At 40.1% G+C, this 17523-nt stretch overlaps 1 protein-coding gene across 1 annotated transcript in view; it reads right to left on the minus strand.

Annotated features, from left to right (window-relative positions):
• Positions 1 to 1702: 1702 nt before the first annotated feature.
• The window catches only part of PRKAR2B (protein kinase cAMP-dependent type II regulatory subunit beta), a 108958-nt gene continuing 93137 nt past the window's right edge, over positions 1703 to 17523 (minus strand). Inside the window, exons 5-11 of the mRNA XM_014831842.3 lie at positions 16934 to 17040; positions 14306 to 14459; positions 9956 to 10057; positions 8739 to 8813; positions 6502 to 6567; positions 6225 to 6363; positions 1703 to 3713 (exon numbers count right to left, since the gene is read on the minus strand). Coding sequence (XP_014687328.1) covers positions 3580 to 3713; positions 6225 to 6363; positions 6502 to 6567; positions 8739 to 8813; positions 9956 to 10057; positions 14306 to 14459; positions 16934 to 17040 — 777 coding nt within the window. The 3' untranslated portion in view covers positions 1703 to 3579. The remainder of the gene's footprint in view (positions 3714 to 6224; positions 6364 to 6501; positions 6568 to 8738; positions 8814 to 9955; positions 10058 to 14305; positions 14460 to 16933; positions 17041 to 17523) is intronic.

The raw sequence follows: 17523 nt of genomic DNA on the forward strand, positions 1-17523 counted from the left end.
TGGATCCCGAGGTGCAGCCCTAGCACCCCTCTTCAAGTCATGCTGTGGTGGCATCCCACATAAAACAGAGGAAGATTAGCATCAGATATTAGCTCAGGGCCAATCTTCCTCACAAAAAGAATAAACAAATGGGACTTCATCAGAATAAAGAGCTTCTGCAAGACAAAGGAAAGCAGGAACACAAAAAGACAACCCACCAACGGGGAGAAAATATTTGCAAATCATATATCCAACAAGTGGTTGATCTCCAAAATATATAAAGAACTCATACAACAACAACAAAACAATCCAATCAAAAAATGGGCGGAGGATATGAACAGACATTTTTCCAAAGATATACAGATGGCCAATAGGCACATGAAAAGATGTTCAACATCACTAATCATCAGGGAAATGAACATCAAGACTACATTGAGATATCACCTTATACCCATTAGAATGGCTATAATTGGGGCCAGCCCCGTGGACGAGTGGTTAAGTTCACGTACTCCACTTCAGTGGCCCAGGGTTTCACCAGTTCCAATCCTAGGAGCAGACATGGCACTGCTCATCAAGCCATGCTGAGGCGGCATCCCACATGCCACAACTAGAAGGACCCACAACTAAAAAATACACAACTATGTACTGGGGGGCTTTGGGAGAAAAAGGAAAAAAAAAAATCTTAAAAAAAAAAAAGAATGGCTATAATCATCAAGAGAAAAAATAACAAATGTTCGAGAGGAGGTGGAGAAAAGGAACCTAATACACGCTGGTGGGAATACAAACTGGTGCAAACACTATGGAAAACAGTATGGCGATTTCTCAAAAAATTAAAAATAGAAATACCCAATGACCCAGCAATCCCCTACTGGGTATTTATCCAAAGAACTTGAAATCAACAATATAAAGAGACTGACACACCCCTATGTTCATTGCAGCATTGTTCACAATAGCCAAGATGTGGACGCAACCCAAGTGCCCATCGACTGATGACTGGATAAAGAAGATGTGGTATATATATACACAATGGAATACTACTCAGCATAAAAAAGACCAAATTGTCCCATTTGCAACAACATGGATGGACCTTGAGGGTATTATGTTAAGCGAGATAAGCCAGACAAAGACAAACATCATATGATTTCACTCATACGTGGATGATAAACACACGGATAAAGAGAACAGATCAGTGGTTACCAGAGGGGAAGGGAGTTGGAGGGTGGGCATAAGGGGTAAAGGGGCACATATGTATGGTGATGGACAAGTAACAATGTACAACTGAAATTTCACAATGTTATAAACTATTATATATAAAAAAAGTTCTCCAAGAAGAATTCTTACCACCTACAATGCATCCTTGAATGAAAGTTCAACAGAGAATTTCCACCTGGTAAGGATTCTTGGTTAGTGATTAAATAATGACATCCACGAGTCAAACTAGAGATATTTTAATTAGTTACTTTAACACAGAAATTCCCTAAATTCCCAGATTTATTTAGTTATCCCAAATGGCCAAATTAGTCTGCAATATACCACAGTTATTTATATCACATATGATTAATAGTTAAAATTTTAGAAAACCTATTGCCATACAGAATACTTCTTGCTGTATTATGCCCAAGGGGATCGCTGCCACATAGGCCACAGCACTATCATGCTTTCACATAATGCAGGATGCACTACGCAAGTCATAGTAAAGAAACAAGCCAAAAAAAAAAAAAACTTCATTAAAAACAACATATTTTATTATAAAAGTGTGCTTTATTATAAGGAAAATTTAAATATAACCAACAATACTGAAAATACTGTAACTGGCATGTACAACCTTGGTCAGAGTTCTTTATTTGAGAGGAATTCGTTTGCTATTCCATGAAGAGTTAACAATCAGTTTATGCAACAAAATACGTAACTGGAAAAAGTGAATCAAGTTAAGAATTCAGAATGACGAACCAGGAATTTGGGGTTCGATGTGTTTTTTCTTGTTTAACAGACACGGCTTTTAAAATAAAATCTGAAATAGAAAAGAAGTCATCCTCACGTAGTAAGCTCTCTTCCTACCAGAAAGTTTGCAAAATTGTTAAACAGTGTTCTAAAATGTGGCTGAAGTTATACTTTACATACTTTAACTTCTTATATATACATTATCTGATTAACATATTTTAACCACGTTTTCATTCTACAAGTAAGACCATAAACATTCTCGAACAAGACCACCCTAGCCACAGAATAATTTTACCCATGTATATTTATTTCTCTGAAACATGTTTCCCAAAATGAAATTGCGCATTTAAAAATGAACTGGTTACAATTAATCTCTCTGGACACTGGGGTCATTGGAGGCCTAGAAATCACATAAGAGTATATTGCTTTGGCTGAATAAAATTAAATTCACCTTATGGAGCAGAATAATGAGCAGAGCAGTTAGCAATGAAAATCTATTCAGTCTGAGTTCCTTCTGCCCTTTTACCTATGAATCTACATGAAAGCAAATGGCAAGGCCTAATGGGGACACCTGGAATGGACGGAAACCCCTTTTATCTCTACATATGGTTTTGCTGATAAAAACTTCTCTCTACGGCCTTCAGGGAAACCACGGGAGCAGGTGTCTGCAAAGGATTGTACTGTGTCTGCCTAGCGAAGGACAAAGAAACATCCTGTGGGCATGGTGACAAGGACCCCAAAACAGTTTTGGCATAGGAGGGTTTTTTTTTTTCTTTTTCAGTATATGTAAGATCTCGGGCTTTTAGAAGACAGATAAGTTTAAATAGCTTTTTAAAAAAACTTTGTGACATTACATGTCGAACTAATTTTTAAAGATACAGAAAACAGAGAATTGCAAAATGAAAAAAGGAAGCAGAGAAATATTCTTTACAAGGAAAATGTGTTAATGATCTCTCATCTAAAAAAGATTTCTCCTTCCCTATTATCATAATGACTAAATTGCCTGTCCTTAAAACCACTGGAATATGTAGGTTACTGACATATGCCAAAGAAGTCAAAATGTACTTTATTGCAAAAATATAAAAGGTCTTTAAATTGCATATGATGTTTTATACCATTTCACCAATAGGCCAAGGCCAGCACATAACTTATCAAGCCAGAAGAACTTTAAAACAAAAATGATTAAAACTGTACTTACTAGCTATAGTGAGTTGTAAAAAGAATATGAGGCCATGCTGTACAGCATGATTCACTGCCAGGATCCCTCTTACGTGGGCATATCACTAACACAGCAGTCTGAGAAAGTCAAAATGAACACACACCACCTATGAGAACACCCTTGAATTATCTTCTTAAACACTGATACTTTCCATATATTACAATCATTTGAATAAACTTTTTCAGTCAAATCATAATTCTGTGGAGTAGAAAGTCCTTTTATCAGTTTGTCGGTATTTTTATGATCTACTCTTTAGAAAGTGATGTTAAAGCCTATTGACTATTAAATCACTACTCTGTTTACAGATACATTGTCAATGTAGAAAAAGGAAAAACCTGGAGTCACAGAAAATGCTTGGCATCTACACAAACACATTGTCAGTGGGCTAACCACTACTGCCTGCTTGGTCACTACAGGCCTTCTTGCTCCACACTTTTGCCTCATGCAGTGGGTTCCACGATATCCATGTTGGTTCCAAACAGGGCCACCAACTGTTCTTCATAGGTGGCAATGTTCCTCTTCATAATTTCCATGCAAGGTCCCAAAAGCCTTTCAAACGCCTGCACATCCATGGCTGAGCAAAGGGGAGAATAAAGACAAATCAATCACCGTCTCTGTAAATCTGCAGAATTTCTAAGTCGTCTCTGATACCCATTCTGCATGTATGTCCACAACACAACAGTGTTTTTAGATCAATATTATAACACACAAGAGAAAGGCATAAAAGGGAAAATGTTCCACTTCACAAAGGAAGCAGCCGGGCGCCCTCGGCAACACGATGTGCACCACGAGGCTGGCGGGAGGTTCCCCATCCGCGCTGGGAAGAGAAGGAGCGACTGTCATGGCAAGGCCTTGGAGTTTAAAAAATTACATCAGTTTTGATGTCACCACCTTAGTAACAGAAACTCCTTAAGGCAAGACAGTGTTTTCTACCCTGTTTTCCCTCGTCGGGGTTTACAAGGCCATGTTGTGAAGACCCAGTGGGACCTGTTACATTTTTATTCTTTTATACTATTGTCTAGTCAACTCAAAATGGCAACCCAGATTATGTTCTGTCCATTTCCATGAGTTTGTGCCATATGTCACTTTGCTTGCCTGTCTCATGCATTTTTTAAAGTAAATTTATAATATACACATGGAAGATATGTTCACACTCTCTACCAAAGAAATACATATTAAAATACCGGGGGTTTTGGCTTTCAAATTCACAAAGGTAAAAAGGCAATGTTTACAAGAATTGAGTGCGTGGACATTCTTGCACTGCTGGTAGCATGCAAACTGGTACAAATAAAAGTGATCTGCCAATATATATCAAAAGCCAGAAAGAGAAAACCAGCTTCTGAGACCATTTCTAAGGAAAAATCCTATATATGGAAAAGTAGTCTAGACCCACACACACCAGGAAGCTGCTCACCCCCAAAATGAAGCCAGAACCTTCAAAATATTTACCAGTGGGAATGATTAATCATGTATAATGTGCATAGATAACTAACAGAATATTACAATTTGATGTAATAAAATGAATGAAAATGCCTCTGCTATAATGAATGGAAAAAGCAGTTTACAAAATTAAAAACAGGAAACTCATGCAAATAAAAAAAGACAAGAAGACATTACACTAGGATGTGGAAGTCACTGGCTGGTGGTGGTACAGGTGACTCCTGGTTTTTCCTGCCTTTTCTGTATTTCTCAAATTTCCTTTAATGTGAATAGAATAATTTATTCTAGCAAGAAATTAACAGGACTTCCCTCACACTACCTTCACTCTTACTGTCTACTATCTCCACTCGGGAAATTACCTGTCAGTTTCTAATTGTGTTCTCTTTCATCCAAGCATAACACTTGATTAATATTATACTTACTTAAAACCTTTTAAAAAGTGACTTCTGTAAGAAGTTGATTCTGAGGATACTTGCAAATCTTAAGAACACTGAAGCTAAGTTTATTCTACTGAACTGTGGATGAGGAGCACAGAGTGGCTAATTACTGTTGAATCAATTTTTTTTTTTTTTGGAAGATTAGCCCTGAGCTAACATCTGCCACCAATCCTCCTCTTTTTTGCTGAGGAAGATTGGCCCTGAGCTAACCTCTGTGCCCATCTTCCTCTACTTTATATGTGGGACGCCTGCCACAGCATGGCTTGATGAACAGTGCATAGGTCCGCGCCTGGGATCCAAACTGGCTAACTCCAGGCCGCTGAAGCAGAGTGTGCAAACTTAACCACTGTGCCAGCCCCTCAATTTTCTTTCTTTCTTTTTTTTTTTGGTGAGGAAGATTGCAGCTGAGCTAACATCTATGCCAATCTTCCTCTGTTTTGTATGTGGGATGCCACCACAGCATGGCTTGATGAGTGGTCCTAGGTCCGCGCCCGGGATCCAAACTGGCAAACCCCAGGCCGCCAAAGTGGAGCACACAAACCCAACCACCACACCACAAGGCTAGCCCCTTGAATCAATTTTCTTAAAGAAAATGTCATCAATATTCACACCTCCTGAATTACGTTTCTCATTATTAAGGAAGCTATTTCTCGTATATAAAGTCTCATATATAGAGAGAGGTCTTCCAGCCGAAGATGGCATTTCTGTCAGGCTGCTATGTAGTATAAGAGAGTAATAAACAGTGGAACCACAAAGAAAATTTCCCTGTGCTCTGACAGACCTGAACCTTTGCTTCCGAGGACCAGGAGGAGTGAGTACTCCCACAGACATTCCGACTCTCCCTGCACAGCTTAGCGTACTTTATAAAAATGTCGTCTGAGCCTTCTTTTTTGAGGAACACAGTGCATGTTGTTTTGAAAGATTAGATATAAACCTGGTACTTGGAATTCTCATTTTAACTCCTAAAATAAGATGCTATTTCATGCCTATAAAAAAAAAAGAACACGATATGTATGTACGCAAAGATTGTTAAAGAAAAAAAATGGCTTCCGCAAATTGATTTTATAATGCCATGAATCCTAACCTTGTTATATGTTGTGGGGACCATAAGACGTGTGAACCCAATAAAATAACGCATACAACGTGAATATATGAAGTGCAGACGTAATTTCAACCAGGAGCAGCACGCCCACCGCTATGAGTCCTACCTAAACATTTGACGGTCCCAATGGCGTGAGCGGAAGCGGCTCGAGGTTTGTTAGTCACCAGGGCCAGCTCTCCGAAGTACTGTCCCCGGGAACACCGAGCGATTTCGACTGCGCCGTTCTCTTCTGCTTCTGATTTACCCTGGCAAGGTAGATAAAAGCATTAACTCTTACCCAGCGTATGAAAAATGAAAGCTAACCTTAGTCTAAACTTCAAAAGGAAAATCTGTTATGTTCCTTTCTAATTTTATGTGGACTTTTAGACTTAACAAACGCTTACCTTCCTTTTCATAGTGATTTTCACTTCTCCAGATTCTACGATGAAAAAAGAATCAGCCAAATCTCCCTGTGAGAATAAAACAAAAACAGAGGGTGAAAATGCAGATGCAGCTGACGGCACTCCTGTTCCCCATCAAACCCCTGAAATCAATCCGACCCCAGTGTTCACACGATTTGCCTGAAAAGTGAGGCCTCGAGGAACAAACTACCTTTCTAAAATGAGAGGTTACGATCGACAATTATATAGTAACGATTTCACTTGTAAAATTATTTGAAATAAAATACTCTCTACTATAGCATCTCTGCTAAAACTAGCCAAGAAAATATGGCAAGTAACAGGGGGGTGAGAATTTGACCCCAACTTCAGCCTGGATAGCAGCACCATTTCCCAGCAGCGTCTCCGCAGTCAGCAGGCACACGTCTGCCGATCCTGTCCACCCTGTGTCATCCTAATACATTGGCCTGGGGACCTGAGGGAGCCTATTGACTCCCAAAGAGCAGAAAGCACCCAGAGTTACTGGGAAACAGGAGATGTGGGCCTGAGGCTTTCACTGCCCTTAGCTAGGGACCCAACTCCAAGATGCCAGTTTCCTGACACTCCACCGCAAGGCCCTGAACGACTTCCCAAAGAAAAGTGCTGCCATTCTAACTACAGACCCGTTTTTTTTTCTTGGCTTTGTTTTTGAATGAATGCTGTCTTCATTTCCAACGATGCCTTCTGAATTAAAGAGTATAATACGAAAGAAAACAAATACTGGCTTTTCTGAGCCTCTCAAAGTGGTTCTGGAGAAACCTAGGTATTTCACAACTCTTTAGGACAACTCAAGAAATACAGTATCAGATTACATGACAAAAATAAATGTGGAGCCTAGGTTTATATAATATAGTGCTGACATGTATGTTTATAAATGCTTAAAAGACAACTAATACCTCAAAATATCTTTGATAAACCCTAAGTATAATATACATATCTTCTTTCCTTTATCTTTATATGAGGTTTTCATAAGAGCTTCATGTTAAATTTTCAAATGTTTTGAATCATAATAGGTCTATCGACTACTGTGTCGTTTTGTTTGTTTTCAAAACATGTTCTAAGCGCATGTGAAACCTGGATGGAGTCTGTGGACTGTGTCGGTGTCAGTGTCCTAGTCTTGATGTGATGTTACAGTGGTGCCAGATGCACGGGGAGAAACGGGGGGGAAGGGTGCCTGGGACCTCTCGGTACTGTTTTTGCAACTTCCTGTGAATCTATAATTATTTCAAAAGAAAAGGCTAAAAGAAATCATTCCAAGAGTGCTCTATACTTTGTCATTTATCAATTTATTTGGCAGAACCTCAGCTCTGTTCTCTAATTTGACTCCACTTCGCAATCCCCGACTGCTCTAATCTGTGCATGTGCGTGTGTGTGCGTGTGGAGACTGATTTACTTGTTTCTTTGCCTTCTAAAACAATTACTCTTTCCTCAGTCTCACACAATTTGAATCTTGTTCTACAGAGATCAAAAGAAGAGAGGATATTTTAGAGAAAGAGCACAATCCAGTTTAATGTCATGGTACAAAAATTACAGAATCTATTGCAAATCTGTTCTTCAAAAATTGTACCTAGGAAATCAGGTGCTATCATCTGCATGCTTTACCTGTGAACTTCAACTATCTTCATAAATCCTACTTCTTGGCAGCCCTACTCTAAGCAAGGTATGTGACACTACTGGTTCCAACTGGGATCTTAGCAAAGGAATAAAGGTTGAACAGCCCCTTAGCCCCACTGATGCCTGCAGGCCAGGATGGTCTGTGAGCAGTGTGTTCCCTCCTCGGTTAATTTATCAGGGAGGAGCCTCATCATGAAGTGATGACACAGAACTCTCCAGTATCTTCCACCGCACCCTGCGAGTCCTCACGAATCTCATGGACACTCGCTCTTTTTTCCTCTTATAAATGACATCTTCTTCTTTACATATATGTGAATTTCATGTCATGTCCAAATGTAAAATTATGCAGAAAGCCATTTGATGATTTAATACATATTCATCAGGAGCTAATGATGTAAATAAAAATATTCAAATAGCTCAATGGCTGTAAATTAAACCATTTGTAATAGGTCATTTGATGGATGTAATATTCATTTAATCCATCACTACAGACTAATTACAGACACATAAGAACACCTGGTCAAGATTTACAATGTATAAGAACTTTTTGGAATATAACCCGAAACTGAATTACGTAAAAAGCATTATACCTGAGCAATGATTTGCTCTCCATCGCTGTAGACTTTGGTGCCGATCACATCCACCACTTTCAGGCGTTCAGAAACCTACAAAGAAAAAAAGACAATATTAAACAGAAACAGACTAATGGAGTAATCTTGTGTATTTCAGAGGTTAAAAATTGGTAGCCTCTAGGCCAAATAAACTGAGCAGTGTGTGTCTTATATTAATTACCAGCATTGTAAAATAAACAAATTTCTCACAAAAATTCGAATTTCCAGCTTCTCTTAAAAAAATCAGGAAACTGAGCAACACACAGGCCCTATTTCCACACGGCAACGACACACTATGGTGGCACAGCAGCTGGTTTTTTACATGGAGCACATGTTCTCCAGTTTACTCAAGTCCCTTCCTGGCTTGGTTCCTTCTTTATGTTACTTGCCTAGCTCAGAAGGCATTTGGATTTACAAGCCCTGATCTATTTTTATTTAAAGAGATATGCTGTTAGAGAAGATGAGCTGCCTAATATGCATCTGTAATGTGGCCAAAGTTTCTACCAGGCATAAACTGACAATCCAACAAAGAGAGATTTCAGCAGATGAGTCAGAACTGACCCCCAGGTTTCCGGCCATGGTGGTAGAAGGAAGGCACTGCCATCCACTAAGGAGGGGAAGAAGGGGAGGGGTAGATTCGAGATGTCTGTTAGACATCCGAGAGGCGATGTTAAATACGCAGGCGGATAAATGAGTCTGGCATTCAAGGGAGGGGCCTGGCCTGGTTATGGCAATTTTCGGACCCATCAGCACAGAGACGGTAGGTGTTTAAGGCTAGGGGACCTGACAAGTTCCCCAAGTGAATATGTGTAGCCTGAAAAAAAGGGAAGGCCAATTTTAAGAGGAAAGGAGAAGAGGAATAAAGAGCAAAGATGAGTGAAAAGGAGAGGCTGGTGAGGACATTTTCTATTTAGATAACCTCTCCTGTAAAGGTCTAACTGGTGTGGCTACCACCTGTATCTACATGATTGTTCTAAGTCTGCTTTTAAAAGACCACATATAAATGTGCTACAGATTCTGGTATAATGACAGGTAGTAAAACAAATACTGAGTTATACAAACGCCACAATTTAATCCTTTCAAATGAAAATATGGATAGATTTTTACACCAAGAAGCTTTTCCATACAACTAAATATTCCTAACAAAACAGACGCTTCTAAAGCAAAGCAAAATGAAAGCATAAACAGAGACTGACCTCCAAAGATTTAAGGAACGGCAGCGACTCAATGAAGCTTTCATACATTTTTCTCTTTTTGGCGTTATTTTTCACAATTATTCTCCTGAAGGTTACTCTGTCCTAAAATCAGGATATCAAATACAAGGACAGTTAAAAGGTAGATTTTTATGGGGGAAAAAAGTCTGAAGAGAGAGTTTCATTTTATTCCCTAAATGGAACAAACAATAATGAAAGATTTAGAAATAAAAGATTAATATTATTATACTTTTAATGCAACTCCTTTCAGATTTTTGTTTCTTCAAGCATAAAACATAAAATCATATAAAATGTTATCTTCACTTTTTTAAAGGAAGCATCAGTTCACTTTAATTCAGAAGGAAATCTGACAAACATATAATTTAGCTATACCCACAAGGTGGCGCTCTTGAACCATTTAAAAAAAATGGATACTGGCGTATAGTTCTTTTTTTTCCCAGCTTTTTTGAGAGAGAAGTGACCTATAATAGTGTCTAAGTTTAAAGTGTATAACATGTTGATTTGACACACATATTTGCAAAATGATTACCCCAGTAGGGTTATTTAATAGTTGTATCCTGTCACATAATTACTATTTCTTTTTTATGGTGAGAACATTTAAGATCTAGCCTCTTAGCAACTTTTGGTATATATTTAGATCCCCAGAATTTATTCATCTTATAACTGGAAGTTTGTGCCCTTTGACATCGTGCCCTTTCCCCACCCCCAGCCAACCACCACGCCAATCTGTTTCCATGAGTCTGGGCTAGCACTGAATTCTTCTACTGTGCGTGACAGCCCTAGAGTGTTACGCAATCAACTTGGTGGGACATGACAGCATTTTTATAAGAAATAAAGTAGAACAGAAAATCTCAGAGTGTATCCATTGGAGCAAAGTGTTGTCTTGCTCAATATTTACTTCAGTTACACACAAAGACACACACACACATGCAGTGGTTATGATGTCTCTGTGTGTTTCTTAAAGTGGACTGCAGTAAAAAGTACATGAAAAACACTATTCGAAAATGTTTTTTAGTCATAAAACAATTATAATGTAAGAGATCTTGAAAAATTATTTACTCCAGCTTCTTTGCCACACCCATATTATGTTAGTTTTCTTTTTTAAAAATGTGAAGGCACAGAGAAATTACAACTTTCTTGAGTAGGGTTTAATTCCAGTGTTTATCATGCTCATAGTTTTAAAATGTTCCTATGTTTATACTACTTAATCTCAAAGATGAGGAACTTAATTAAGAAACCAGGGCAATCTTTAAAGATAGCTCAAAAAATGGTTTTCCTATAAATTTTATTTTCAAAAAATTCCTGCAAAAACTTTTAGTTCTAAATTAAAAGCCCTCAGAATTATGTTAGTTTGGCATACATTGATAAACAATTATATAATTTTAATATAAAATAAAAATAATTTAACACAAAATAAAATTGTTAATAACATTAACAATTATATAATTTTAATATAAAATAAAAGATGTTATTTAATTAATAAATTACTGTGCCAATATATTAAGGCTGAATTTAAATGAACTGCTACAACTAAGAAAAATGCCAGTGTGGATGCAAGTCTCTAGCAAATTAAACATCCTGTTCTCTAATTTAGTTTACTACAGTTTATAAGGGTGGTAATTTGGACTTGTATTCTTAATTTTTTTTTTAGAAGAGAAAATTTCACAATTAATAAAAATATTGAAATAATTTCCAAGCCTGCCTCTGCATCAGAATCAGCTATAGTGTTAAAAAAAAAAAACAAAACCCAAGGTTTCTGAGATCCCAGACTTTAATAACTCCAAATCTCTGTATGCAGGGCTCAATAATCTCTATTTCATAAAAGCTCCCCAAGTGATCCTGATACATAATCAGATTTGAGAACCAGCTGCAACACCATTTTACGGACAGAGTTTATTGCAAAACAGAGAAAACTAGAAATAGTTTAGTGATTTAGAAATTAACAACGGGGGGGAGAGGAGGAGGGAGAGAGAGAGATACCGGGAGCACAGGACAAAATAAAATAAAATGAGAAGGAAAAAAGAAATTAACTACAATGAGCTATACGTCTCAGGAAGAATTTCCTATTAATGGCCCAGCTCTTCACACCCACTGTGACATACAAATAAAGTCCAGAAAGCCCCATTTCCAATGTCTTCATCCTGGTCCTTGCAGTAATCGCCTCTCTGAACCATCAGCACGGCTGTGCAGATGAGTTAATCCTCTGAGGCTCCCAGCGGCCGAGCGGCATTTACAAAGTCAGGCTACACTACAATGGACTCTTCTCTTGGGATTTCCTTATCTTTACACCAGCACATATATGGCAGAGCTCCAATCTGTTGGCCTTGAAAGAAAAATATCTTTTCCAGTCGACTTTCTCTGAAAAGGGGCTAGTTAGGTGAGTTGGTCTTAAAAAGCAGATTTGAAGTATTAACTGATTGTTAATTCTAAGTGTTTTAAAAAGTTTTTTAAAAAGCCATTGACTTATGCACATACCCCAAGGTGATCCTCACAAACTGCCCACTTTATTATAAAGTTTAATAACATGTATAGATTAGTACAGATCTCTGAAAATGCTTAATCCTCCTTGAGAGCTTAAGTATTGAGCACACGGGGAAATGCTGGGACTTGATACCTCAATAAGGTTTCTCCCAGGGCTGAAAACTATCAGTATTCTAAAGGGGCCCGCCTGCAAAATATGTGATCTTGTACCGAGGACGTGCAAGGAGGTGGCTTCCTTCCACGTGACAGTCTGACCCTGGCTGGCAACCCCACTGGGAGGTGTTTGAATTTTCAAATGATAGCTTCCTTAATGGAACAGGTCACAGCAGACCTCAGGTTCCCCTGCCACTCTGAGGACAGGCACACACTTCTACGGCCCAAGTCTGCTCTGGTTTGGAGTTTTTCCTTTGCTGGCTTTGGGTGTTCAAATCTCTGCTAGTCCTTAAAACACTTCAGATGAGGAGGTCTCTTCCACCTGAAGCAATTCCAGTTTTCCTTCTACAAGTTAAAAAGTAACTCGTCCCATTTTTAATAAGTAAACAGTCACTGCCTGGCTCTAACAAGAGGTAATGTACAGTATATCTCGTTTCTCTGATGAACAGATATTTTCCCAGCTGAATCCACTTCATCAGATCCCGAGTCAGGACTGAAGAATGTGTAACTTCTGTAACACTGCAGTCCTCGGCAATGAGACTTTGAACATGCTTCAAAGGATCTCAACCTCTCCTGCTTCCACAAAAGGATTTGAGAGAAACAACCTGGAAAATGCATGACAAAACCATAGGCGGCTGTCTTCCACAATTTGACAAGAAAATACAAATATCGTAAACATTCCACTAAATCCGTGCTGAAGGCGTGTTCTGAGCACCCACAGCGCCGGGCTCTCCCGGGAGCTTATGAGAAATGCTGGCTCACGGGCCTCACCCTGGACCCGCTGCCTCGTCACGGTGACCCGCAAGCACGGCAGAGTCTGAGCAGCGTGCCACCTTCAACACTCTTTAGAGGGCCAGCTGTGCCAGTGCCTGCCGCTGCATCCTGGTGTCACCTCCGAGACTTTCAGTCTTGTAGAAAGACCACAGTAAGAAATTTATTTTAAAAGCCCAGGTCCCGCCCCGAGAGATTCTGCTTCAATCTGTCCTAGGCAGGAGGATTTTTCTTGAAACACCCCACATAATTCCAATGCGCGGCCAGGTGACCAGCAGGGGCCTGGAGTGCTTGTTCTCCACGTGGCTGCTTCCACGGCAAAGCTGCTCCCATTCCCTGTCCACCACACGAGAGGACCCGTCCGCCGTCCACCGTGGTCGCTCACACCCTTGCGTGCATCCCAATCACGAGCCGGGCTCGCTCCGATACACGTCGCCAGGCCCCTTCTCCAGAGTTTCCGATTGAGCGGGCTCAGATCAGTGAGTGGGGCTCCAGAATCTGCATTTCTAGCAAGTTCTCAGGTAATACAGATGCTGGTGGTCAAGGGGCAACACTTTGGGAACCACAGATCATGATTCTCACCTCAGAAAGCTATCTGAGAAAATAACACTGAAGGTGTGTTTGTTTTGTGTGGCTGGCTGTTTTTTTAAGAGGGAGTAACAGAGGAGCACTTTGGATCTGCGTGTCTTTCCCAGGGCCAGTAGGACCTAGGATCCTGACTCGACTGAGGAAAAGAACACAAAGGCTGAACCCAACGCAGTCTCAGTGCCCAACAGTTCAGCATCCAGCAGCGACTTAATAACTTCCCTGACGACCAGGGATCCCACATCAATCTGCCTGTGAGAACTGAAATACCCTCTATCTACCTGGCTTTTGTCACAGCTCTTTTGACAAATAACATTCAGGTCCAACAAATACTTCACTCACCAAACCCCACAGAGCACCAGGGGACGTGGCAGTGATTGTAGCCGCTCTGGGCGTGTTGTACATTAAGGCCAGTTCGCCGAAGCTCCCACGATTGTCGTAGTTACCGACGCACCTTCCAACACCATCGCATTTTACGTAAATATCAAACGTCCCCCTGTTGGACACACGAAAAACAAGAGACAAAAGAAATTCACGCAAAATCTCATTACAGTAAAACATTATTTTGCCTGTGCAATACAATCTCGTTTCCAGCCTCCCTTTCCCCTCTGATGACAATAAGTAATAAAAGGGCATCGATAGGTGCCGGAGACCCCATCTGTGCCTGACAAGCATCTCTAAACTAGGGGACAGACACACACGTGCCTGCTGGGAAAATGAGACTAAACGATAACAACTCAAGATAATAAATGATAAAAACGTAACTAAGATTGTAACCAAACAGCAAACGCACAGACGACCACCTGAAGGAATGTCAATCAAACTGCCACCTGCGGTTACCTCTGAGTGTAAGAAAGGGAAGGATTCCAGGGACAGTCACTGTGTGATTAAAGAGTTTTCTGTTTCTAAAATGAGCACGCATTACTTTTGTGATCAGAAAAAAATAACCATTTTTTTTAAAGAACACAGCTCTAACAAGTTGGTCAGCCACTACTCTGCAGTACTTACGAGGGTCTCTTACCACCTAAAGGAGGGGCCATGACACTGCGGCCCACAGACTGGCCGCCTGCTTTTGTAGAGAAAGTTTTATCGGAACACAAACACACGGGCTTCTTTCTGCACCCTCTGCAGCTGGTGTGCACCCCAGCAGCAGAGTCGAGCAGTTGCGACCAAGACCACACTCTCCGGCCCTTTACATCAACTGGCCCTTTACTTTAGATTAACCTCAGTCTAAAGTAAAAAGTGGTAGGAATTCAGACTAAATATCTGATCCTGGTCTTTTCATAGGTTTTCTGTGCTTGTCTTTCAATGGGGGTTTGTTTTTTAGGCAAATAAGACTCAGTCTCACGTCACTGCACTACGTATCATGCGGATTCTGTATTTACGTGGACCACAGCCTCCTTGTGGAGGACTGTCTTTCCATATATTGTATTTCATCAGAGAATATGGGGTTAAGGCTTGCTGAAGCACCTGTGAGGGCAGACAGGAGAAATCATTTGGCTTTATTCTGTTGCCTAGATTCTAACAAAGACAAAAAAGGGAGTTGTTTTAAGATTAGAAAAGGACTATGAATGACAAAGATACAACAGAAACAAAAAATAAGATAATAGACCAAAGATATTAATGACTAAGGAAGAGAATAATTGGTTTTTAATATAACTCATGGATAGAATGGCTGTTTCAAGGATACCTTCTAAGATTTGTTGCATGACTATTTTTCAAGTAGAGATTAATTCCTCTATTTACACTATCTACAATGCTGCACTAAAACTGTTTCCTACATTTCTACTTTGAATAGGACAAAAAATACAACAAACGTGCTGATGAGATGTCAGATGGGCTACCAGTCCAGCTGAAATCCCATGTGCCGCTCTTTCCTACAGACGTCTCCCCTGATAACGTGAGGCCTCAGAAGCGCAGAGCCACGGGAGAGCCCAGAGGGGGCCAAGAGACCTGGCTGTTGAGTTGGCTCCACACTGATCCTCTGGGTGACCGTACCCCACTCCTGTCCCTTCTGTGTGCCTGAGCGAGAGTCTTCATCTGTCAAGTGGGTGATCAGGATCTGACTGAAAAGGGAATGGTCTATATACAAACGTAAGGCGGTTTTTGTAGCCAAAATAACTACTACGGACAATTAATCCTGTATTGTATTTGGGGTTCTCATACACCCCTACAATTAAATACAGTTAAACAGCTGAGAGAACTTCTGAGCTGTTTCATAACAAAATCATGATTTCAATTCACATATGGATAACTAGTTCTGTTCTAGTCTAAAATCACAGAGTCCACCCCAGCCCTGGGCCATGCCTCGGCAACAGCTCCAGGGGGCACCAAGGCATTAGGGAGGACGGAGTGAGGCATCCGTGGAAACCCCTGATTCGGAGAGCATGCACTACTGATGTACGCGATACACCACCCGCAGGGCCCAGGGCAAGAAAAAAGGCCCAGGCAGACAGACGAGGAGTGATTTTCTGCAGGGCCTCTGAGTTGAACACAACTCTACCCAGAGAGGCAAACGTAATGTGATAAATCCGGCTGGAAGATGATCTGTGTTCCACACGTAACGGGAGGGGCTGGGGGTACCGGCTCTCCCATAAACACTTCACCATCGCTTTACAAAAGGGCAGAAATCAAGACGCAGTGTACACTGCTCCCCTACCACATTTTAGGTCTCCTGTCTAGTTACTGCGTAAAGCGCACTGTGTCTTTTTTTTGGTTTTTTTTTGGGGGGCAAGATTAGCCCTGAGCTAACATCTGCTGCCAATCCTCTGCACACTAGGCCTGCTTTCATGGTCTAGCACGGCTTCACTGCAGGTATTCGCGGCAGGGTTACCGCGCCTGTTACACAGTAATAAGAGGAAGAGGCAAGAGCAACTTTCATATATTAATCTGTGAGTTGTCACAATAACCACTGAGATTTTACACAAAAGGTGCATTAAATTTCAGTAGTGAAAATTATGCAAAACGTACCTATCGATTACGTAAAAGTTGTCACCATCATCACCTTGATCAATGACATGTTCCCCTTCTTTGACCAATTTTTCAAACATGGCATCTAAGACTTGAGACATCTGCTCCTGTTAAAAAAAAGAGAGAAAAGACAGAATCTTTATGCTTGTCTAGAACGTGTTTCCTTACGTGACCATAATAAGTTCTGTATGTCTATCAACAAGCTCAAAGACATGGAAATATCATTGCCATTAAGTCTCGTCAAAAAAGTCCCCAGGACAGTCTTCCTTACTCCATACAAACAAGGTGATTACATATTTACTCGCATATTCAGTATCTGAATGAAAGTAATTATAATTTACTATATTTCAGAATGTTTCCAACCATCACCACTTTAATATGAAAAATTAACCACCAAACTGCCATATACCTCGTGAAATGTAATTTTAGCAACTAAAATGACCAGGTCAGTAAAGAACTATTGCAAATGTCTTTTAAAGATACCTGTTTTGAAAACTTCCCTATATTAGTCATCACTAGAATTTACAGAGATTACCTAAATACTGAGAGAATTCAAATCCTGGCTCCAATCCTTTTTGGTTTAGCACCAA

The sequence above is a fragment of the Equus asinus genome, chromosome 1 (genome assembly GCF_041296235.1).
Source record: "Equus asinus isolate D_3611 breed Donkey chromosome 1, EquAss-T2T_v2, whole genome shotgun sequence".
Lineage (NCBI taxonomy): Eukaryota > Metazoa > Chordata > Mammalia > Perissodactyla > Equidae > Equus > Equus asinus.